The 27,054-nt window shown below is 29.0% G+C and overlaps 1 protein-coding gene across 4 annotated transcripts; it reads left to right on the top strand.

The window, feature by feature from the left end:
• The first annotated feature begins 64 nt into the window (after nt 1-64).
• On the top strand, nt 65-26,957 carry LOC130675370 (potassium voltage-gated channel protein Shab). Of its 4 annotated transcripts, none has more exons than XM_057481000.1 (8): nt 65-908; nt 3,641-4,703; nt 10,670-11,516; nt 11,788-12,089; nt 19,315-19,398; nt 19,805-20,407; nt 21,498-21,708; nt 24,706-26,957. In XM_057481000.1, the coding sequence occupies exons 2-8, from the start codon at nt 3,795-3,797 to the stop codon at nt 25,377-25,379; spliced, it is 3,630 nt and encodes a 1,209-aa protein (XP_057336983.1). In that variant the 5' UTR covers nt 65-908; nt 3,641-3,794; the 3' UTR covers nt 25,380-26,957. The 4 variants fall into 4 exon arrangements, with proteins under 4 accessions (XP_057336983.1, XP_057336981.1, XP_057336984.1 ...); XM_057480998.1 differs by having other exon boundaries at nt 67-908; nt 21,498-21,726; XM_057480999.1 differs by lacking the exon at nt 65-908 and adding an exon at nt 1,214-1,594 and having other exon boundaries at nt 21,498-21,726.
• The last annotated feature ends 97 nt before the right edge of the window (nt 26,958-27,054 follow it).

The following is a 27,054-nucleotide window of genomic DNA, read 5'->3' as shown; positions in this document are numbered from 1 at the left end:
ATGTTTAGAAAAAAAAAAAAGGCGTAGGTCTTTTTTTCTTTTTTATTTAAATTATTTTATTCTAGTTTTGTTGGTCTAGCCGAATTGAATTGATCATCATTTGAATTAATTTGACGTAAGATAAATATGAAAGTTTGACATCGTAATCAACTGTCATTCAGAAAAATGTCTGATGTGATTAAAGATGCAGAGAGTAGGGTGTAGAAAGTTAACTATATTGGCCAGGCAAGCGCATTGCTGGCTCGTGTCCAAGTAAGCGCCTCGTCATGAACAAACATGAAGCCAGCAGTAGAAGCAGCTGAGCGGTTCAGTCGTGTAGTCCCGTCCTCGGGGATTACGAGCTCCGCTTCCTTGACCAAATTAAAAGTGTTTGCTTTGCTAATATATATCTGTAAAAATACATATATATGAACAGATATACAAGTTATTTTTTTTTTCTTAAACTTTTTTAAATTTTACTCTCGTCGTTTCCCAGATCTGTCACCCGGAGTTTTTTTTTGTGTAAAATTGGAAACGTCGTGTGTTTTTAACTGACAGACGGAAAAAACATATTATAGAGAGTCGGAAGGAGAGAAGTAAGAGAACAAGTTTAAAGAAATTTAAGATAAAAGTTATCTACGGAAAGAAGAAATAAAAAAACAGACAGAGATAGAGAAAAAGAGAGAGAGAGAGAGCAGAAGAAAGCGCGCGACGCGACCCGTTTCAAGGGGCACACATGGCAATCGATAGTGGAGCAAATCGTCGTTGCTCGCAGCGCCCATGAAACAAGTGGTAAAGCACGTTTCGCAAGCTCCGTCGACTAGAGCGTTGATAGTTTACTCGTGACGAAATAATGTTGGGCTTACGAGTGTGTGACGTGTTGTTGAGTATAATTCAAAAGAAGAAACCAACGAGTATTTCTTAAAAAGGTGAGAGACTCTGGATAATCTGGGGTTTTAATACAAAAAAAACATAAATATAAAAAATATAAATAAAAACAAAAATAAAAAAAAAAATAAAGTATATAAAATAAAAAATTAATTTTTTAGTGGTAAAAATATAACTTTCATATCTATTTATATTTATTCATTTTCTTCATGTTTATTTTTATTTTTATTTTTCTGTAGACGACAATATTAATGTGGCTATAGGAAAAATTTAAAACCCACCCATCGTTCTATTTCGAAAGTTTTTTTTTTATTTCGTTTACTTGCGTGTAGATTTGAACAAAAAGTTGTAATATTAAAAAAAAAATTTTGTATGTACATATATACATGTCTATACGTTTGTGTGGATTTAAAGTCACGGCGATCGCGCAGTACTAAATGAACACATAAAGAAACGTTTTTTTCTGTTACTGAACTATCGTAGAGTATATACTATATAGTGTAGTATAGATAAAACATAAATTAAAGATATTTATGTAGAAAAGAAAAGGATCGATGTAAAGTTACGTGCATGTATTGACACCGAGTTTATTTATTATTAACAACAAGTACTGGTTATTAAATCTACATAAAAATCATGTGGATCGCATCCCTCGTGGGCAAACGTTCGAATAAGGGTGAAAATCGATTGTGCCATGAGAACCAATCGCGTCGTCGTGAACTTTCAGGTATGTACACATCCGTTCTGGTCAGCCTACACTCCCCTAAAAAATCTCCATGCACCCATACACGTTTTTGACTTGAAACAGCACGAGTTTTTTAAATTTTATTTAAAAAGTTATTTTTTTTTCGCGATCTAATGGTAACTTTTGACGATTTATCATTCAAACTTTTGTGTCAAGCAGCAGCATTTCACCCTCGAGATAAAGATTCTGATTTGTGAGCATGTAGGGCAGGAAAGTCCTCGGAAGTATAAATCGAGGTATCTCTGGCCTTGTGGGGGTCGAATCGTTGAACTCACTGTTCTATTTGGGGCAGTGGAGCACCACCCCTGATGTGATGCGGCTGTCTATAACATTTTTTCTTTCTCAGTGTCTCTCTATATAATATATATACATATATATATATATATATATGGTACGTCTGAGAGTAAATAGATAAGAGGGGATTCCCTCCTTAAGTGTTGGGGCAAAAAGCTCTACAGAAATATCACAGCAGTCGTTATGACTTTACTATCAACTCCTATTGTCACTTGTTCATTTTTTTCTTTTTTATATCTCGACGACATGCTGGTTTGTGTGCTGTAATGTGTTGGTGAATGGAAGGCGTTACGTGTATCGTTTTATTTATGCTAATCCCCTCTGAGTAGAGGGAGAAGACGAATAAGAAGTAGAAGAAGAAGAAGAGTAAGAAGTTAAACGTTTAGTAACGTTATAAAGTCACTTAACGACTATTCATTTATTGTTATTGATCAATGAAAATTCAAGAGCACGCCTAATATTATAAATATAAAAATAAAACGCTTGGGATAAAATTATCATGCAGTCATCAGAATATCATACAGCCTTGGGTACAAATAACATTGTATGCAAATTATTCGTCAATATAGTTTTAACTTTATATTTTTTATCTCTCGCTCGAGTTCTTGAGGACTGATTTCCGTTGTTGCAAATGCCAATTGGACCGCGATTTTATCCCGCATGCAAGTTAGTCCCCCAAATTAACTGGCAATGAACTGTCACACAGAAAACTTTTTTTCTATATATGTATGTATGTATGTATGTATGGATTGCATTTGAGCAATACTATAATCAGCATCAACATCAGCAGTAGTCGTACCCACGTAGCGTAATGTCAAGCTAAGAAATTTACGACCCAAAAACCTACGAGCCGGCATTTGATGCGACGCCAAAATCCATGCGCTATAAAAAAAATTGCCGATGAGAGCAGAACAAATCGCGAGTCAACCGGAAAAAAACATTAATATTTGGAGCGTTTTTTTTACGTTGCATCACCGTGCAGATAAATTTTATTTATTTATTTTAATGTCTTTTTAATTTGTTGGACTGAAAAATTACTCGGTCTGATTAATGGATGCAAACATTAAAAACAACATCCGGGTTTAGTGTAATTTCACAAGGTCATTCGTGACTTAATCTAAGATTAAGGGATTTTAAAATTATACCTGTACAACGGAAAATATTAATTTTATTTGAGACATCGATCTAAAAGATTATAAGATTGTTATAAAATAATTTCTCAAGTCCAAATCTGATGACGTGATTTAGAAGCAAGTAGTTCAAGGGTACGATCTGTTAGATCTAGAGTACGCGGCCGGCCAGGAAACTGTTTGCCGAGTTAGAAAAAAAAAAAAAACACATAAAGTAAAAATAAAATAAAAATTATAATTATTATAATAGTAGAGGAGGTAGCAGCAGGTAGAGCAAAAGCGTGTTCACGAGCAATCAGATAACGGGGAGTGGTGGCGTATAAACTTGTAACATTTCCTAGTAATATAACGAGGGATATTTGAAGGTTGTAAACAGAGTTGTAGAGGATATTGATCGTTCTAAATGCTATTGCATTGACCAACTAAATTTAACTATAGACTAACGTCACTATTAAATAACAATCTTATATGTAGATGTATAAATACGTATGCTCTGGTGGATATAAACTTTTAGTAATATAAAGGGTAATAAAATGTAATTGAGTAGCGTAAGGTTTGATATGTAACAATAAACTTGGGCTAAGACGTGTTGGTTTAATTGCAGATTATGAGGTGGCTCAGAGCCACACTGTTGACGGTGGCGGAGAGGTGCTGCGCCGACGGATGAGAGCCAGGTGCTGATCAGGCTGACCGCTAGTCGATCCGTGTGGTTACCCTGAGCCGCAATAATAATAAAAACAAAATAAAACGTTCATCTGATGCTGAACGATCGGAGATACGAAGAAGACGCGGGAGTGGATGCGGATCGAAATGGCAATGGCTATCTCCCATACCACCACATGTCGGGAATCGAGGGATTTAACTTTGACAGTGACAGAACTCTTACCTCTTCGATGGCAGCCTCTGGAGCAGGATCTACGGGAACAGGAACGGGAACGGGACCAGGGACAGGGACGATCGCAGGAGGGACTGGAATCGGTACAGGTGTCGGTTGGAGCAAAGAAGTACGTTATGCACCATTCACGAGTGTCAACTCGGCTGTACCATCGGCATTACCACCGGCACCGGCACCGCCACCGCCGCCACCACCACTTCCTCTTCCTCTTCAGATGCAGCAACGGACTTACTCCCGATCCATGACCTCACTGCCCCCAGAGCCTTTTATGATCATGAGATCAAAGGCTTTGAACAGGCGTGTCTCGATAAACGTCGGTGGCGTTAAACACGAAGTATTATGGCGTACTTTGGAGAGGTTACCGCACACAAGACTTGGACGTCTTCGAGACTGTAATACCCATGAGGCAATTACTGAATTATGCGACGACTACTCACTTATTGATAATGAATATTTTTTTGATCGTCATCCGAAATCATTCAGCTCAATATTAAATTTTTATCGTACGGGTAAACTCCATCTCGTTGACGAGATGTGTGTATTGGCGTTTAGCGACGATCTTGAATATTGGGGTGTCGATGAATTATATTTAGAGAGTTGTTGTCAGCACAAATACCATCAGAGAAAAGAACATGTACACGAGGAGATGAGGAAGGAGGCTGAGTCGTTGCGGCAAAGGGAGGAGGAGGAATTCGGGGACGGCAAATGTGCGCAATACCAAAAGTGGCTGTGGGACTTGCTCGAGAAACCGACCACGTCCATCGCTGCCAGGGTGAGTTGCTCTTTTATCCCTAATTTACACAATTATGCTCATCAATCATTTATATCATTCACACTAACAATAACAAACGCTAATCTTCTCACTGTTTTCATAACTAAAAAAAACATTTTCCTACGTATTCACACGACAAATGACGTCTCCAGTGATCTTGTTCACTACTTCTGCAGTACCACCCGCTAAATTTCTTCTCCATCATGCAGACGTAGATATCTCTTAGTATGTAGATTAATATATATATATATAACACCGACACAAATTACGAGTGTAAATACACACACCTTTTTTAATGATGAGTATTTAAACACGCATACATTAAATTCCATTTGGCGATTCACAAATTCCCACCAGCAGCAAGTTCACGTTAAATGTTAGAACCAGACGGCCAATGCGAATGTATAAAAGAGAAATTTACACAAAGGTTGTAATAAAATCTATAATTATACTCCGGTGGTTACAATACGATTCAACAAGACTTTGCTACACTCATACATATATATACTGTATAAAGTAATGCAGATGATGAAAAGCCAGATGAAAACAAAAAGGTCTTTTTCGTTTTATTTAAAAATTGTGATGCTTGCACACTCTTTTATGACAGATGTATAAAATATTCTTTTTGTTTCTTCTACTGCTTCCTAATGTACGTTTTTTTTTGTACATACTTTAAAGCGACAATAATTTCAAGTACGCTCGCCATAATTGCTGCACACTGCACTAAATTTTTTAGCACCAGTAGTATATAATAATTATGTTCCGGCTTAAAATGTCCGATTTATTTCATTTAAACTTTTTTTTTTTTTATTCAAATTAAAATTTCTTTTAATCACCGAATTTTTTTATCATTAAGGGCCGGATTTAAATCACTATTTCTAATCTATCTATACATTAATATATACCAGCAATAATAATTTAAGGAAACTCGGCTCTTTGAAAAACTGACCCTTAATATAAATAATAAATTATCTTCTTAATTATGTATATATATATATATTTTTTTTCATGAATATTCAAAGTTATCGTAGTTAAGATTACAATCAACGGTTTTTCCAATCATTACATTCAATAAGTAAACAATTATATTTTATGAAAATGAAAACGTTATCAGTTATCAGTTTAGGCCATCTAACTCACAAGATCAATATTTCTAATATAACATAAAAAAGTAACATAAATATTTACAGCCAAAGTTAACAAGAAATGTAATATAATTTTTATAAGCAAGTCTGCTATTTATAAACATAATTTTCGAATAATTAAACTAACAAAACTTTACGTCTAACACGACGTTTCTAGGCTAGTTACTTTCAAACAAACTTTGAAACTTCCAAAGGTTTATAACCGCCTCATGCTTTAATTTTTTATTCAAATTAGTATTTTTCTTCAACGTTATATTTTTTTTTCTTCTTTAATCCCTTGGAAATGAACTATTGATTTCGAGTAATTTCATTTTAATTTTCTTCTTTCGACGTAAATATTTAAGGGCGGAGACTACTACACTAACGAATCACGAAGTCGTATATGGGGTCATAAATTTTTGAATACTTCAAGCAGTTCAGGTAGTCTCCCATCCGTGTATCGCCACACAGTCTACGTCGTTACTTTATCCATAACTTTGGTTTATAATTTATTAGTTCGCTTGTGACAACAATAACTACATACTAAAATCGGTCATTAATTTTTGACATCAATGATTTTATATATATTGAGAGGTAATAAACCTGTTTATTGTTATATCTTTTTTATTTTATGTTTGTCATCAAACTGATGATAACTTTCATGATCTCTAAACTGATAACGTCATATATTTTAATTTATATTAAGATTTTTTTTATAAAAAATAAACAATTGTCAATATTTCGGACAATAAATTATTTAATAAAAATTTATAAAAAATATATATATATACAGGGGAGGGTTTAGCAACACGGGGTACTCGAGGAAATAGCAAGTTTTCGAGGACTTAAATACGTTGAATATTTTTTTTTTTGTGACTTTTAAAGTGAGTAGAAGTAATTTTCATTTTTTGCAGACAAAATGGAGTACCCCCTAAAAAAAGCAAAAAAGAAAATTTTTGGAAATTATATTAATTTGATTACGTTAAATTTTTTTATAAATAATTTACCTACTCTGATTAAACAACTGAATTCAATCGAATTAAACAGAATTGAATTTTTAATTCTATATAATTCAGATAAATTCTGTTAATTCGGTACCTAACTTAAAAAATAATTGTATAATTCGGCAGAAAAACCCGAATTTATCTAAATTGAAACGAATTCAAATAATTCTATTCGGTTTAATTCTCAAATTTCTGGTTCTGACTCCGAATTAAACTGAATAAAAACAGATTCCAAATTTTTTAATCGGTTCTGTTCTGTTGAATTCGAAAATAATCCTTGAATTCTTTTAAATTCTGTCTTACCGAATTTAACAGAATTGAGCAGAATTAAAATTTTTAATTCGTTCGAATTCAGTTGTTTAATCAGGGTAAAGAAAAATTACATTTCACATCATACTTATTAGATACAATGGACAAAAATAAAATTTTTAATAGTTTTTATCATAAAACAAGTCATTAATATTTTTCACTGACAATTATATTTACAAAAGTTATTTTTGAATGTTTAAAAAACAAACTTTTATAAAATTTTGGGGTACCCCATTTTGTCCCCTTCCCTATCCATATTTGTAAAAATATTTCTTAAAAAATTTTTTAACTCAGCATAAATAATACATACCATTTTTTTCTGTGCACTAGTTCAAATTATTGCCATAAATCTATCGCTATTTAATTTCATATATACATTAATTCAGTTTAAAAAAAAAGTGCTTCAATAATAAATATCTATAAATTTAGGTAATGTGCAACGTGCTTTTATAAATGCAAATATAAATATTTTCGTTGTTTACTGTAATGTGTACTTTAATTTCTAGGTGCCGTTCAATAATAACCATCTTGATTATAATTGTTTAATCGTTTTACCCAACAGCTTTTTTCATACCTTGTTTCAAGCAAATGTTTAAAAAAAATTCGAACAAAAAGTTATAAAAAGCCAACAATATATAATCAACATAAATGTCGCGATGATAATAATGGGAGGGTTTATACGCGATTACCAGGTATCACGTGAGTCCCTTCTCGTTCCCGCTCCCTGTGGAAAGTGATCACGCGTATCTATTTATTATCTCATTTCCTCTGGTCGCTTCTATTTATATATTTACTTAAATAATAATCTAATGTTCTCATAAATATAATTATCGATTATATTTCATTTAATATCTCAATATACAAATAAAAATAATAATAATTAAATGAATAAACAAACAAACAAACGCATGATTATTTGTAAATACAAGGAACGGTATCTTGAAGGGACAGTAACGATGTGTTTGTTGGCTCGTCAATCCGGCCTCAATTCACCAATTTATTAAATCCAACTGCAATAAAAATAAGAAAAAAAAATATTTAATACGATAAATGAATACTAAATTTAAATTGATTTGCATCCAAACCGCAAATCAGTTTAATTTGAAAAAATTTTATATATTGTTAAAAAAAAAATATAAATCACTTTTCAAAATTATAACTAAAATGCAAGAGCCTGCTGTAAATAAATGAAAATATTCTACAAATTTTTTTTTTATGATACCAACATCGAAACATGATACTGAAGTTAGCAGACGTCTGACAGTTTTTGAATTTTTTTAAATACGATTAACTATAACACAAAAATATTTTGAAAAATTGCATCTATATTTTTTTAAATTTTCTACATGTGTGTATTTTTTTTTTTTTTGTAATTTATTTGTTGAAAAGAAAAATCCGAAAATTTGTAACTGTCTGCTAACTTCAGGATCGTCATCAAAACTCGAAGTTTCAGCATCTCTACAGCCAGTCGAAAGAAGTCAATTTCAGTCCAATGTCGCGAATGAACATCAGCAAACGCGTAAATTGTGAATGCCCAGTCAGCGGACAGAAACAAACTTGTTTCGACCCTTGGGAACAAACAAATAATCTTTCTGCCCGCTGACTGAAGGCTTTCGCAATTTAAACTCTGATACTTGGCATTTGTTTAATAGTAATTTCAAACCATTAATTTTACTTACGTAAATGACAGTTCTGACTGTAATTAAGTTTTATAAAAATTAGTGTCAATAATAAATAGTATTTATAGTTTCTGCTTAATTAAAAATTGCAAATGACAATTTAATAGTCGATCACACTATTAATCTTAACAGGGGTTATCAGATATTTTCCGCTGAATTTTTTTCAGAAACAAAATCTCTAAATACAAAATACAGACCGCACATTAATGCACTACTGTCTAATTTAACGAAGTGCGCTTTAATTGTTTGACAGTATTCGTTTGTTTAAGAGAAAAACTCGGCTAAAGTTTCCATTTACTGCACATGTGTAACAAAGATAGTAACGTTCGTGGACTTGAGTGTAATAGAGAGAGAAGTACGAACCCCTGTTAAATTAACTTGTTTCTGACTGGCGGCTGGCACTGAAACTTTAAGTTCCAATGCAGGTAATCATGAAAAATCTAGTGTGTAACTCAGGATGAAAGACGATTTCGATTGCAGGTGATGTCACCCAACTTTACCCTGCTTTGAAATCATTTTGTTTCATCCCTTGTCACACAATATACTGTCGTACAATTAAACGATTATATATTTATATTTATTAAATATATTTGCACACGTTATTCTCATCGACTACTAGACAGTTTCAACAGAAAAGTCGTCGAATATCGTAAGAGAATAAACGTGTGATGACAAATTTATCGTTTAATTGTCCAGCTTAACTTGTAGAATATTAACTGCTGAATGTGAATAAACGGTAATGCGCGATTGGATTTGTATGGCTGTTGAAAGGTTCATTGTATTGTACATTTATTTACATTTTTTTTTATTTGTTTTATTAATTAAATGGAGCTTCGATGAGAGTCGTTTTCGTTGTTTCTTCCAAGATTATTCATCTGTCAATTAAAAAATAATAATTATAAAAATAAATAAATAAATTAAATAATAGAGCCTCGCTTTAAATTTTATATTATTTTGTTTTATATTTAAATTGATTTGACATTGCGCAACTTGAGCTTAAATATTGACGCAAGTTCGTAGCTTTATATATTTTTTTTTATTATTATTTTATAAAAAAGTTTTTACCCAAGTCGATGTTTATAAATAGATACAATAAAAAAAAGTAATTTCATGAATAAATCATTTATTCATAGGATATCGAATTGATAATTTCATACCCATATGTGCGCTATGTACGCTTGTGTATTATTTAATCTTATCTCAAAAATTGGAAAATAACAACAAAATTTTTTTTCTATTTTAAAAAAAAAAGTAAATAAATTGAATGAATAATTTTGGGTCGGCTGTGTATTGCTTTTAACGCTTGGCATTTTTCGTCTTGTGTTCATATATACGATTGTATATCTATAAAAAAACGTGATAAAATAAAAATAATAAGTAATTGTTTGTAATATAATGTAATTAATATAAAAAAAAAAAATTAATAAATAGACCAAGACACGTTAAGGTAATATGCAGTAACGTAAACTCTCCACGAAGCTAAGTAATAATGCTAGGACTAATTAGCGGTGAAGAAAGTGGGAGGTGGTCGTAGAAAAAATACTACGTTCTGGAAATAAATAAAATCTAAATGTATTTTTATGATAAACTTATAAATTAGTACCTGGGATAAGTGTGTACTTAAATGGAATTCATTCCGCGAAGTTATGTCAAGGCCATAATAGCAGGGTTTACAGCTCGTGGATACAGAGTTTGAGAAGATAAATAATATTTTTAACAATGGAGGAGACGGAGAAGAAAAAGATAAAAAAAAAATAATGATAATAATGACGATGATAAATTAATATAAAAAAAAAATGGGGAAAATTGGATGAACATAAATTGAAAAATGTGAATGGTAAAATTTTCAGGTGATAGCTGTGATATCAATTCTGTTTATTGTGCTATCGACGATTGCACTGACACTCAACACCATTCCTAGTATGCAAGTAAACGATGAGAAGGGTAACTTTCAAGATAATCCACAACTAGCGATGGTCGAAGCGGTATGCATTACGTGGTTTACGCTAGAATACGTGCTTAGATTTAGTGCATCGCCAGACAAATGGAAATTCTTCAAAGGCGGTTTGAATGTAATAGACTTACTAGCAATATTACCGTACTTTGTGTCGCTGTTTCTCGTTGAGACAAATAAAAATGCAAATGATCAGTTCCAAGATGTCAGACGTGTTGTACAGATATTTCGTATAATGCGTATTTTGAGAATATTAAAATTAGCACGTCATTCAACGGGGTTACAAAGTCTTGGTTTTACTTTGCGAAATTCGTACAAAGAACTCGGGCTACTTATGCTCTTTCTCGCAATGGGTGTACTCATATTCTCGAGCCTTGCATACTTCGCGGAGAAAGAAGAGCCCGGGACCAAATTTATAAGCATTCCGGAGACGTTTTGGTGGGCTGGAATCACCATGACGACCGTAGGTTACGGAGACATTTATCCTACGACTCCTCTTGGCAAAGTGATTGGCAGTGTATGTTGTATATGTGGTGTCCTGGTAATTGCGTTGCCTATTCCCATTATTGTCAATAATTTTGCTGAGTTTTATAAAAATCAGATGAGACGTGAAAAAGCGTTAAAACGTCGTGAGGCATTGGAACGTGCTAAGCGTGAAGGCAGTATTGTATCATTCCATCATATCAATTTGAGGGATGCGTTCGCCAAGAGTATGGATCTCATTGACGTCATCGTCGACACTGGTAAGATAATATAAGCGAGGAACTTATTCTGCTCAATTCAACAAAACTACTTACTATGCACAGCCGACAACTACAAAATTTCATTACTGTATTATTTTATTTTATAAATTTAATTAAAGTCTAACGAGTAAGTTCCTCGTCAGCTCATTTCCTCTATCTCACATTAGCTTAGAAAAAATCCTAAAAAACAAAAAACAAAACCTGTGCTCTTTCTTGTCTTAATCAATGTCTTTATCATCTTTCTCTTTATTTTTTTATAAAAATCTTTTAGGCCACAATATGTCAGGTGCAGACGGTAACAGCGAAGACGGGGAATCGACGTGCGAACGTGGACCAGCACAGACAGGAGCCGGTTGCTATCGTAATTACGAGCACTCCAGTAGTATACCACGACATCGCAGAAGTGCCTCTTCATCATTCCCACAAGTTACTAATGATATACCTACTACTCCAGACAGTCCTAATCGTCGACTTCTTGACTTTGCGCAAAATATACCGGCCTCTCAGAACGACGATTACTACCACGATGAAATGCTCGCTCAACACTCGAATCAAGGCAATACTACACCTAGCGTAAGTTATTCATTTCAATCTATAAAGCTACTCCTTATTACTATTATTTATTTATTTATTTATTTATTTATGTGTTTATTTGAATCAACTTTGTTTATGTTTTATTATAATAATTTTTTTTTAATCGCAGCTTCATTAACACAAGTCTATTCACGTAACATCGGTAGAATGGAAATGTTTATCTAATAATATTTGTGTTAAAGATATGATAATGTTTGATGTTACCCATTTATATATATATTATTAACTTTATTTGTTATCTAATAGTTCAATAAATGTGGCTCTGTTGAAATAATTATATATATATTATATAATATGAGTGTAAATGTAGCAACGAGTGTGAATGTACCGGACAATATGATCCTGAAGTTAACAGACAAGTAATAATTTTCGGATTTTTTTTCAATAAATCAGTTACAAAAAAAAAAAATAAAATAAAAATATGCACATGTAGAAAATTTAAAAAACTATAAGTGCAATTTTTTGAAATATTTTTTTTTATGATTTATCGGTTTGAAAAAAATCCAAAAATTATTAGACCTCAGCTAACTTCAGTATCATCTGACAATTAGCAATTTTAAAAATTTTTGAATAAATATATAGAATGTAATTAGAGTAAAAATTTAAAAATGCGCATACCGATAATCAAATTCTATAAATGTGCATTTATTTATTTTTATTTTATTTACATTTTGTTAAGGGAGATAGCCACAATAAAGAAATTCGGGGATCGGGTTTTTTTTGTTTTATAAAGTATACATTAAAGATAATTCTCCTAAATTTTTATTAAAAAATATCATGCTGTTATAAAGTTATAAGCATTTTTGTGGAGCACCAAAAAAATTTCCCCCACCACAGTCTCATCTCTAACTCAAAAACGGATTTTCTGAAACGAAAAAACCAAACCGCGTTGTAATCTGTATGCATGTGGTTATCGTTCCACGTAGGGGATTTTGAAAATTTGGATTTGAAAAAAAATGGCGACATATTAAAAATTTTTTCGTTTTTTTTTCTCATTTTTTTGGATTCAAACAGCCTTAAAAAAGCTGAAAAATCAAAATTTAAAAAATCCCCTACGTGCAACTTCAGCTACTGAATAGACGAATACGGAAAAAAAAGTTGCGAATCGGTTCATATTTATGCAAATTACACATGAGACCAGTTCAAAAAAAGTAGTTTCGAGAAAAACGCGTTTAAAGTTTTTAGTGAGTGCAACCGTCAGTTGACGCGCTGTCACAAAAATGACTATAACTCGAAAAATATTCGGAATTTTCATATAACACTCTAGATACATATTTTTGAATATATAAACTTTGATTTAATAAAAAAAAAAAAATTTTTTTTTTCGAAATTTCACAGTTGCTATCCCCCTTAATTTAATTAAAAATTATAAAAATTGACAAAATGTCTGCTACATTCGCAATCATTACATAATTATAATAATAAATAATTAGCTATCGATATTATGAGAATAGGTAAATAGTTTTTTAGGTTTTGCCAACTGCAGTTTTAGAAAAATTTAAAAAAAAAGTATAAAGTTTATTATTTTTTAAAATGTCCGATAATATAAATATATATAGATATATACACTTTGAGCATCCCTGCTAGTTTTATCTTCATTTTTTTCAGGTTCAAGTGTAATTCTAGCTGCTGATAGTGTATGTGTAAATAGTGTACTGAAGAATATTATTAAGTGTTTTTATTAAGTGGACTAATTAATAAATTTATCAATGACATAACACGACACAATCACCGTCCATATTAAATTAAATTAAATTTTATAAATTATTCATACCACAAGTTTTAACCGCGCATCTTAAAGACAGTTTGTAAAAACGAAAAGAAAAAAAAAATTTTACCAATTGCACAGAATTAAAAATTTTAATATAATTAACAAAAACGTACAACGAATCGCCATGTTTACGACGCCAAATAAATAAGTATTAAAACGAATTGAAAGTATAAATTATACACGTATACATATATTATTTTCTAATCTTTAATAATTTACTAGACAAACGGTTATAGATTTGCCAGACGTTACTTGCAGTAAACTACTTTAATAATAAAGTTATTTATCAAGACTTACTGATACATATACCAGTGATTTAAGTGCTACGGCTCCTTGTTATGGAAAGTAGAAAAAAAAAATAAGTTTATTATTACTATTGATAATGAAGAAAAAAAATTAATGAATTTTTCAAATTTAATTCGTGATATTCTCATCCATTTAAAGGGTAATTTATTTTCTGCTATCGTTTAAAAATAATTTGAATTGCTAATTAAATAATAACTATTTAAATGAACGTTCCTGGGTGAATTTAATCGAGTTTTAAAATAAAAGTATCAAGTAAATAAAAACAGAGCCACACCCGGTAACGTTTGAAATTTATATTAAATATATATTGAAATGTTAAATATTTAAAAATAAATTTATAGGTGCTAATAGTTTAATAGTTTTTTTATATTATTTATTTAATAGCTTTATGAAATAACATATAATTCAAACGTTATCATGTCATTTATAGTCTATTAAAAAATACTGCCGCATTAAATATTATTAATAACAACAACAATGCTTTTTTATTGTGAAAAATCACTAAATCATTGTCATAAATCATCATTATTATTATTAATATTTTTACTATATACATATTATTAAATATAAGGAGCCTGAGACTAATATATGCCTATTGCATTTATATTTTTTTATTTATACAATAAATATTTATAATTCATGTAACGCTTAATTTATTTCATTTATTAGAATACGTGCCCGAGTCGAAATATTAGACGTAAGTTAAACGTTTTAAACGTATATTGAACATTCTTAACGTTTTAAACGCGAATTGAATGTTTTTAACGTTTTGAAAGTCAATTGAACGATTTTTTGTATTTTGGTTCGTAAAAAATTGGTAATTTCATGAGTTATGATTTTAGTTTAATGATAACATTAATTAATTTATTTCAATACTTGTAATCACAATTTTCATAACCTTGATATCTTAATATGTGAAAAGATATAATAGTGTTAAAGATAGAAGTATGAAACTGAAAAAAATTTTCTTTCAAAATACGAATTTTTTATTTAAGAGCCAGAAAGGCGGACGACAAAATTTTAGGGAATTGACGTGATTATAATCCAGGAGTACAAAATTAATGAAAAAAATTTTTTGGTATGCTCATGTTTTCTTATTGTAAGTCTAAATAAGTTTTAGTTGCGTTTTCGATTTATGATACTCCAATCTACGTTTTGAATAAGTTGAAAGCTGTCAAATTGAGTTTTTAATGTCCAAAACGTTCAATTTACGTTCAAAACGTTCAATTTACGTCTAATATTTTGACTCGGGTGATTATTTATTTAATAAATTAATTTAAGTAATTGTTTTTTTTTCTAACTATACACTGTAACAAATTTGGGGATTAAATCCGGAGTAAATGCGGAGCAGATGACTGTATATTTATTTGATCTCCTCGGAGTGAAATTCACTCTGATGGAGAGTTTATTTTGTTGTTAAAAGTTTGAATTGGAGTGAATGCGGATTTAAATAAAATCCAGATCACTCCTCTAATAAGCAAACTCCGAATTTACTCCGTCTCCGGAGTGATATTTTCTAAAACTCCAGAATGAGTGAATTCGGATTTAAGTAAAATCCGTAATCACTCCGAATTTACTCCATATTTTTCACAGTGTATTCAAAATTTAAATTTTAAATAAAACGGGAAATGAACGTAATTATTATCTGTTTGAATTAATTAATATCTTCATTTATAGAAATTCTAAATATATATAAAATCAATACTTAGTATTCATGCTCTCTTTATCTCAATTTTAACTCCTCAAATATTCAAATACGTCAATTTTAATAAACTATTATAAAAGTTTATTTATAGATTTCATTTAAATAATCAATAATTATATTTGTTTATTAAAATACTCCAGTATATTTTTGTTAATTACTCACAATTACAATTTTATATCAAAACTTTATAAACCACTTTATTTTAGATAAATATATCATATTTTATTATTATTTCTTTTTTTTCTTTTTAATTTAAAATAAAGTCTTGACATTTTAGTAAAGACGTAAAGACATAACTATTAAGTAATCAACCTTCGGCATAAAATATGGTATAGTTTAGAAAATAACCAGCTGTAGAGACGTTTAACTTTAATTATTAATATGATTAATGGTATTGAAAGTCATTACTTAACACCAAGAACTAATATTACTTTAAATTACAAAGCAATAGCCATAAAAAAATTAATTAATTAAATTTTCATTTTCTTCAGTAAAAAAAATAAACAAAAGTAAAAATGCCAAAGTATCGCTTAGCAGTTTTGTTTTTTACGTATAATTTTAAGAATGTGCCACTTTGTCATCGTTGTTTTTTATTTTAAATTTTTAAATAAATAAAGAGTCCACTTGACAAGTGAACAAGTGTGTGTACAATTTATAAAGCTCGTATGTTTATATTAAAAAAAAAATGTAAATAGTTTTTCTTTCTAATTTAATTTACTTATTTTATTAATGTATTTAATATGTGTGGATATTTTATCGAGCTTGAGCTTTAATGAAATTTATTGATTACTTTTTTTTATTTTTCTTTATGTATATATATTTTTTATAAATTTATTACAGTCAATTGTATAATATCAATTGTCATAAGAGACAAATGTTTAAATTGTGGCTTCGTGCCCATAGTTATTTTTATACAATCACTCAGACTTTCATCGTGAGTAAGCCAATGACAGAAATATATTTATCTCAACAAAAACTATACACAATATACTATTATTTTATTGTAATTTTATTTATTTAAATAAATCATATATTTAAATATAATAGAATAAATTATTATAAGCTTTGCTTAATTATTAATTAATCAATTGATTAATTTTATTTATACGTATGTACATTTTGTAATAAATATTTATTTTACATACATATATAAATATGTATTAAGTATCCTTCTGAATGGTTTTGTTAATACGTATATGTAGATATTTATATATATATGTATACTTTTAAAGAAAAGAAAAGAAAATTATATTGAAACAATGCCAATGAAAACAAACGATTTAGCTTCGTTGGCAAAATATAATAGAGCAGAGACAATCAATATAATAAGTAGTATAAGCGTTCGAAGTATGGCTCAATAATAATTTATCGCTATTACTTGTAAAAGTTTTGTAATTTAATTTTAAAATTAACTATCGATTTTTAAATTTGTTTTTTATCATTTTCATTACTTATTGCGATTGCAATTACGTAAGAGGATACGTTTATTTGATTAAGTAATTAGATGAATAGGTATTAAGAAGTAGGAAAAATAACTTGAGTAATTGTTATTAAAATATAAAAGAAAATATATATGATAATTATCGGATTGAGGATTCAATATATCAATAGTATTTGTCGGTATTTTTCAGAAAATGGCGCCTGATATATACATATGTGCAAATGGATATGGAGAGATTGAAGACATTCCAGATGATGATATATGGAGCTGATTATTTTATAATTATTTCATTTATTTTTAATTATCACACAATCATTCGTACTCAGACATTCATAAAAATATATATATATATATATATATATATACATATGTACATATATATATAATTATGGTAGTCAAGAAATCAATACCTCGAAAGTGAGTTTAAGAAAATATAAGTAAAGACATATGAGGGCGAGGAAAAATTTGTAAAATCATTATCATCAATAAATAATTTTTTTTGTTCATAACATTGTTTATTTATTTTTTATTGTATGTTGCACTGTAAAAAATCGGGAGTGAATTCGGAGTGATTACGGATTTTATTTAAGGGGCAACGGTAACAGATTTTCAGTTAAATTTAATTCACGGACAAACTCTGGAAACCTAAAATAGAGAGTCTTTAGAGTTTTTTGAAACTTAAATAGAAGGCTAGAAATTTCGTATTTTCAAAAATTCTAATTTGTCTCCAAAAAAAATTGTTTTAAAATTCTCATTTACTCTACGAGTGCAACAAAAATAGTCGAGTTTATTTTTCTGAGTGTGAGAAAGAGGTCTGGTAGCGTATCCCCGTAAATCCAAATTCACTCGGAGTTACGGAGCTTTAAAAAAATCCGTATTGGAGTAAATAGGGAGTTTGTATGTTCCTGAAGATCGAAACGTTTCCCGCGCAACGGAAAAAAATTGGAAAGTAAAAAATCTGCTGGTTGCATAACTAAATTTCTGAAATGTTTCGCATATAGATATTGGTATGTCAGCTGAAAATCTAAGGCCACCTCCAACCTCCGGAGTTACCCCTTAAGCAGTCGAATTAAATAAATTTTTTCCATTTTCGTTACACGAAAAACGTTGCGATCTTCAGGTATGCGAGTTTGTCTTTTCAGCAGAGTCATTTCGGAGTCTAGATTTTATTTAAATCCGCATTCACTCCGATTCGAAGTTATATTAAAATAAACTTCCCTACGTAGTGAATTTCACTCCGAGGGAATTAAATAAATAAACAGTCATCCAATCCGCATTTACTCCGAAAATTTTTCACAGTGTAATATTACGCATATACATAAATATATATTTATCCTGCATCAATAATTTATTTTTATATTTTAATACGGGTAAGTAATTTCGCATTACAAAGTGGCACTTTCTTTTTCATTTTAACATCCCACACATTTTTTTTATTTATTTCAAAAATTTCTTTATTAAAATGCATTTAATTTAACGAGTATTAATTACTGTTACGATGTTAATTATAAAAATGATTTACTGTAATAACGTATAGTATGTAATAGAATTATTTTTTTAATTAAGTTTAAATGTCTCTCAGGCTCCGCAGATAATTAAAATAATAATGTCATCATAATTCACGTACATTGTTAACGTTAATACCAGCGCTTACTGTCTTTATTCATTTGTATTTGTTTATCATATTTATATTTATATTTTTTTGTCCGTTTTATTTGAATGGATTCATCTCATTGAAAACATTTGAACCATTTCTAATAAAAATAAATCAACTTCTTCACCTTCTTGCACTAATTGTACTTACGTGTATATTTTTAATTTACTAAAATGGATTTATGACACATAGAAAATAATAATGAATATTAAAGGTCATCGAAAGGTTCAATAGTTTACGATGGGGTCTTTGAAAAAAAAATAAAAAACAATTAAATAAATAAACAGGAGAGTATAATTTTTGTTATTGTTATTGTGTGATATGTAGGATGAAGATAAAAAAGACAGCAGAAAATCCGAGAAATTTGATGAATTCCCTAGTGAATTTGAATGTTGCTTTTGTACTACAAAGGTATTTACTATCAATAACAATATTTATAGTTAAAAAATATTTAAATTTCAAATCGATGATTTTAAAATTTTAAATTTACTCCAACTCCCGCTCGAAATTTGAAAACAAATTTTTTAAAAATTTCCATCGCTTGAATTTTTTTTTCTCGGTTACTAATTTAAATAAATTGGTATAAAAATTCATCGAATGACTGCATGTGTAGTTAAATTTGAAAAAAAAAATAATTTTTGAATTTAATAATTGAAATTATAAAGGAACCTGTTATAGATTTATCAGAAAAACAGAATAAGGTAAATTTAGAGTAGAAATTTATGGATAAAAATAATGATGACATTTAAATTAATAATAATATTTTCATGATATGTTTGATTGTCTTTGGGTCTTGTTTGTTTTGTATGTTATACAGGAATACAAAGATTATAGAGACGCTGAAGATATAATGCCCCTTGCGACAAGTGATTTTCGTAATCCTGTATGCCAAGAAATGCGTTCGCTGAGAGAAAGTAGTGTTGATACGAGTGCATTTGGTGATTTATTCTCATACTCATATTCATCACCGCTGAGACAAATAACAGCAATTGCTGCGTCATCAGCACCAGTAGCAGCTATTGCTGCACCAGTATCCGAGCCAGTGAGCACCCCGGCGACGGCTTATCCGTCAAAATCATCGTATAATGAACGTGGTAGCGTTGATAGTTCTGAGACCTACGCAACTTGTCAAACTCATCCATTTAACTCCCAAGAATTGCTTGGTGATGGTGATGGATCCAACGAAGCTGACAGTAATCTATACATAAATCCACTGGAAGGCGCGGCTGACAACAAGTGCCGCGAAATAAATAACGACAAATCACCTATCGTAGATCACCAGTCCACACTATTTTCGCCGACATCTACTAATACGAATGCTAGTGAATTTTCAAAGAGCGTTCAAGTTCAACATGACTCCATTAAGGCCAGTGTCAACACCGATACTTTGCCAAAACATCGAAAAACTCGTGTCGCTAAGGTATTTACTTGATATTTTATCACTTAAAAAAAAAAAATATTATTTTCTAGAGAGTTTTCATTCAGTCTTGGCCATGGAAAATATTATTTTTTACTTCAAATATTATTTTGGCTTTGTAGTTTTGAAGTTCAATAGCTTTTGAATCATCAAAAAATTCTTTAGTATTTTTTTTTTAGTTTAAAAAATATGTAATTCTAGAAATTTATTTTTATTGCCACAAAATATAAGTAAATTATCAGTTTGTCTGAAAAAAATTCAAAATTATTATCTTTATATTATTTAAGAAAAAGCTGGAAAATGGGGTTTCCAAGTTCTTTTTGTTTTAATGGATTAAAATTTTGATAAATAATCATGGATACACAATTACGAATATTTCTTATACTTAAACTTTTTTTTAAAGATATAAAATTTTTTTTTTGTATGCGAAATCCAATTTTGCTCGAAAAAAAATCTTAAGCTCCTTCATTTCGCCTGGGGCTTTCTGATAAAAATGAAATTTCAGTAAAATCAAATAATTTTTTCCATATATCGACAGATAAATAGACAAGAAAAAAAAATAAATAACTCAAGAAAATTCTAATGTAATATTTTTCATGACAAAAAAATCCATAAATCTCAACAATTAAATTTAAAAAAAAAAAAATTTAAATACACTTATGCCAAAAATGAAAGGAACAGAAAAATTTAAAAAATTTTTGTGATTTTTGCAAGACTGTAACTCTGTGAAAAATAATCGTATCAAGATTTTTAAAAAACCATTTTATAGCTTGAAATCTCTAGTTTCGGCGCATTTTGATCAAAATTTTTTCAAAGCTACGACTATCGTGCATGCATGAGAAATACCGCGACAAATTTAACAAAGTTACAGCTTTACAAAAATCCCTAAAAAATTTCTAAACTTGTTCTGTTCCATCCCTATTTAAAAATTCCCAAAGAATCCACTCAAATGCTACAAAAACTGCATAGAATCCTATAGAGTGTATTCGTTTCTATGCAGTCTTTGTTGCATTTGAGTGGATTCTACGGGAATTTTCGGATAGGGATTAATTTTTGGCACGAGTGCATTTTAAACAATCAAATAAAATTACAGAGTGCATCAGGACGTAGACCCACAATAATTGATCAAGATAGTAAAAGTAACACAACGAAATCACCTGATGGCCTGGAAGACAACAATAATTCTTATGTAGGACTTCGTGGTGGTCGCGCTACTGTGCCTGGCAATACATCAAACACATCACTGACGAGTCTCGCGTCTGCATCACGACTGATAAGCCAACAACTAGTCGGGAATACAACCGGTAGTACTAAGCAATATGGTAAATGAACCAATAGTAACACGTGCTCGAGGATGCCATCAGCCCACGCTTTGTTAAAAAGTCACATAGTTTATCAAAATACGCTCAGTAATTTTAAATATTTAATAAATTTTCATTAGGGCTGGTTTTACTCATTATTTAAAGTTGTTGTACATAGATATTATTTTATTATTATTATTAATGTAAGATATCAAGTTAAAATTACATATCATTCCCTGCTTTGAGTCGTAGGAGAACGATAGTTTATAGACCATTATTATTATTATTATTATAATTATTATTTATTTATTACATTTATACTCCTTTGTTACTTCCTCTAGGATTGTTGAATGATAAAAAATAATTATAAATGCAAATTATCACGTTAGAAAATTAAATAGTCTAATAAATAAATTTATTATTATTAATAAATAATAAATTTTTAAATTAACGCACGCACTGTTCACGCATTACTCAATTTATTTATTTATTTATTCATTCATTAATAAATTAATTGGTCAATTGTTGAAAAATTTTTTTTTATATACAAAGCTATAGATAAATTACATTACATACATAAATTCATTGCGTTAATTGCAAGCTCTAGGCACAAATTGATATTTAAAATAGTTGTTGCAAATGAATGGCACGTATGCTAATAGGCCGTGCTTTTTTATTAGTTTTTATCACACACTAGCTGAAATAATATGTACACTTGATTTATATCACGACATGCTAATACTCATATGTATATATGTAAATTTTATTGACTTGTTACTATATATACAATTATTATTATTATATATTATTATATTGCCCGCGTATCATAAACAAAGTAAGCAAAAGCGATAGAAAAAAAATAACAAAAAAATGAATAAATAAAAATAAATAAAGGTCTAAATGTCCTGTAGTTGAATAGTCAGTAGCTGTGCACGCAAGTCATAGCTTAAATGATAAATTATTGAAAAGTTTATATAGATTGAGTATGCGAATTGATTAGAATTGAAAAAATATATATAAATATATGAATTAAATATTTAATAATTGACAAAAAAAAATACTGACATGGAAAAAAATCTTTGAACTTTTATCTACTGGTGTCTGTTGCGGTATATTTAGTTTTTAATTTTTTTAATTGATCATTTAATGCTCAATAATAAGATAAATTTTTGCTCATTTTTTTAAATTTATTAAAATAATTTTAAAATTTAAACTCGTGATAACAAAGTTGTGAGATTTTTGTTGTGTGAGAGTTAAAGATTGAGAGAAAAAATAAGTAATAAGTGAGAGAGGGAGAGAGTGATATTATTTATTAATTAATTTATTAATTAATAATAAATTTTTTTTGTAAAGATAAAGTTATTTGGCTGGTTCCGAATTATTTCCGCAACAAGTCACGCTCTTGTAAATAAATTTATTTTTTTATCATCGCTGAGTCGATATTTATGAAGAAGAAAAAAAAACAATAATACAGAAAACGAAAATAACAATAATGAGATAAAATAAGTACGAATTTAATTTAGCGTTGTAAGTTTTATTGTTGTTATATAAGAGTATAAAAGAAAATGTCTACGACTGGATTTATTATGATAAATTTAATTATTTATTTTTAATTATTTATTTATTTATTTAAATAAATTATATATTTAAATTATTTATTTATTTTTTTTTATTGTTACAATGCTTCTGATTGTAGATTACTCACATGCTACAATCAGATTCGCAATAAAGTGAAAAAGAGATTTTAAATAAAAAAAAATAATAACGAATGAAAGCTTTATTTTCACTCGGAAGTTATGATACTGAATATGCTGCACTTTAATCATTCATTATCCCATTCTCTTTATTTATTATTTTTTTAAAATTATTTTTATAGAAAAGCTATAAATAATTATATTTATTTTTCAAAAAATACAAAATAAATTCGGTTCTGCAATAATTAAACCGAAGAAAATTCAATTGACGACACTCCAACCGAACGACAGTTCAACCTAGCGACATTTCAACTGAAAACAATGAAACCAAACAATATTCCAACCTTTGAACACAAACTTATAAATTTCAACATGTACAATATCATATTATAATATAAAAACAATAACAATAATTAATTTTTTATTAATAATAATAATAAATTTTTTTTTTTAACTTACATTCGTTTTTATGAGTGTGAATGTAGAAGATATCAGATAAATTTAAAATTATTAATGAATTGAGTAAATAATTAATAAAATAACATTTTTAAAAAATGCACTTATTAATTTCAAAATTTTTTAAATGCGCATTTTTTAAAAATTTTATTTTTTAATTATTGACTCCATTTATTAATAATTTTAAATTTGTCTGATGTCTGCTACATTCACACTCACTCGTTTTTAGAACTTCATGAATTTATTTTTTTCATCTGGGAGGCTTCGCCTCACAACCCCCACTGGAGCTTTTTGCTTTGCCCCTGGACGCCCTTATTTAAGTGCCCTTTTATCATGGATGTTTTGTCGGTTAAAATGTCGCTAGGTTGAACTGTCGTAGGGTTGAAGTGTCCGCGGTTTAATAGTCGCGGCACCATAAATTTTTATCTTTTCTATAATTAATTTTTTCATAAACTCTTTAACGGTAATTAGATTTAGAAAAAATTAATTTTTGGTAATTGCTTTTTTGTTTTATCAAAAAAAAATTGATCATGCTTTTAAAAAATTTTATAAAATTAATGCTTCAGTTTTTTTTTGGCCTTTGAAAATTTTTCTGTGATTTCTCCAAATTAATAATTTGTTTAAATTTTAAAATTTTGAATTAAAAATTAATATTAATTAAAAGAAAATTTTTTTTTTTTTTTTTTTCAAATAGAATTCACTCAGAGAAAAAAAAACTATTACAGTCTGCAAAAAAATTATTGAAAAAATTTTTCAAATAAAAATTCTGTTAAAGAGTCGAAAATGAATAATTAGAAAAAAAAAATTAGATATAAATATTCTATTATCATTTAATTAAAAAAAATTTCAGGCACAGCAGGTGGAAACAAACTGTCACTATCAGTCGATTCAATAGACAGTGAATCAATGATGTCGTATATAACAAATCGGCATCATCGCGCCAAATCTATACTTAAAAAATCCGAAAGTACACGAAATGCATATTACAACAACGGAAACGAATTGGACGGTGATACTGAAAAATTAATAATGGATAATGCGAGTCCAAATATGAATACAGTTCGGATACGTCAGACGCCTTCGTTTTTTTCCAGCCAAGTCCTGGGTTCATTATTACGTACAAATAACAATAATAATAATAACAACAACAACAACAACAACAACAAAAATTCAGCTAAATTATTAAGTCCTTCGTCAGATGAACGTACCACAAAACGTAGTCAATTAAAATCAATAATGTCTATTGATAACAATAGAAATAAAAGTAAAGAGCAGACGACGACAATCGATGTGAATAATCAAGATTTAAATTCACGCGCCACACAAACAATTAATGACAATCAATCAGTACAACAACAACAACAACAACAACCACAACAACAAATTACACGTCCTATAAAAATTCCGAAAAAATCAAGACGTAATGTCATTAATGAGAGGAAAAAAGCATCGAGTGCTGGTGAAAGTTCAACTGACAGCAGCTCGCATCGTCTTCCTCACGATTCGCATCGACGTCTCTCATAAAATTTTATCTAATATTTTAATTAATTAATTATTATTTAAACAAATAATTAATTAACAAATCAATCAATCTAGTTTCCCTGATAAATATATCGTAGCTGGATGTTTTAGCTTAGCAATAAACTGTTTTAAATCCTTGATATAGTTTATGAAAATTATAACAATATATAAATATATAAATTATTTTTTGTTATTGTTATTATTGTTGTTAATAAGTTGTTATTTATTGTCAACATTCGCACAATAATTTAAATAATACGGAGAAAAATAATTTGCAGTTTAAAATTTAAAATAATTAACTATCATCTATATAATTTTATTTTAACTATCGCTGTATAAATTGTACAAAGATAATTGATAATTAGTTGGTATAGATTTTAAAAATTTCAAAAGTCTAATGCATATGTAAACTCATGAGCTTGAGATATTTTAAATATGAAATAATAGATTAATTTAAAATTATATCGCATCGCTAATTCCAAAAGGACATATTTTTATACGCCCTTTTGGCTTTAGGAAATTGTCTAATTTTAGTTTCTTTACTAATCGTTTTGTAGACTTATTTTATAGCTTAAATTTGAAACAAAAATTTTGAAAGTTCAAGGGGCATATGCTTATATTATACGCCCTTTTGGCTTTCAAAAATTTTTTTTCCAATTTTTAACCTTAGAATAAGTCTACAATATGATTAGCAATTAAAAAAAAAATTATACACTCTTTTGGTTTTAAACTTAGTGACAAAAATCGAATGGGTGTATAAAAATGAGGGGTGTGCGATTCGAATCAAATAATTAAAATTTCTGAATTATTCGAAAAATTACGAATAATACACGGAGAGAAATTTATGGTAACGATTCCTAGTACGTTTATGAAATATCATCCCATACCGTTAGGGTAATGATTACTTGGAATTATGAGATACAGGTCCATAATTTCTGGGAAAAGTTCCCTTAAGTATGGGAACAATTCCCGTCATTATGGTAACATTTCCAATATCGCATGTGAAAAAATTATGGTAATGATTACCATAATATTATGTTTATGGTTACTATAATGTTATGGTAAATGTTACTATAATATTATGGTAACGATTACTATAATATATATGGGTGTCGTTCCTATAATCGACATTTCAAAAAAACCGGTTACCATGCATTATGGGAACCATTCCCATAATATATTGTAATTGTTACCATAAATTTCTCTCCGTGTATGAAAAGTTTCAAATTACTCGAACAGTTACGAATAATTCGAAAACTTATGAATAATTTAAAAAATTTGAATTGTTCGATTCGAAATTCAAATCGAATAGTTCGTAAGTTCGACAATTCGCACACCCCTAATAAAAGTATGTCTTTTTGGAATTAGTGACGCGACATTATATAGATCATTTTTTTTACATATTTTACGTTTATTTATTTAATGAGTAGAATTAATAAAAACTGTGAATAATTTTTTTTTTTTTTTTTGACAGTACATTTATAAAATTTTTTTTGTAAATATATTTTTCTCCGTGTAATCGAGTTATACAATAGAGACAACGCACATTTGTTGAATTTAAAAAATATATAAACAGCAATAGAGTAAATAATAATGAAAAAATGATATAAGTTTTTCTGCAATGTTGCTTAATAACTCATTTTTTTATCACATTTTTATTTGCATCCAAGAATGTGCC

Source organism: Microplitis mediator, chromosome 10, assembly GCF_029852145.1.
Source record: "Microplitis mediator isolate UGA2020A chromosome 10, iyMicMedi2.1, whole genome shotgun sequence".
Lineage (NCBI taxonomy): Eukaryota > Metazoa > Arthropoda > Insecta > Hymenoptera > Braconidae > Microplitis > Microplitis mediator.
This window is presented reverse-complemented; position numbering and strand designations above follow the sequence as displayed.

Coding starts and splice junctions, on each gene's coding strand:
- LOC130675370 (XM_057480998.1), top strand. CDS start 3,795: ATGCTGAACGATCGGAGATACGAAGAAGACGCGGGAGTGGATGCGGAT. Junction 4,704..10,669: donor CCACGTCCATCGCTGCCAGG/GTGAGTTGCTCT, acceptor TAAAATTTTCAG/GTGATAGCTGTGATATCAAT. Junction 19,399..19,804: donor GTTGCTTTTGTACTACAAAG/GTATTTACTATC, acceptor TATGTTATACAG/GAATACAAAGATTATAGAGA.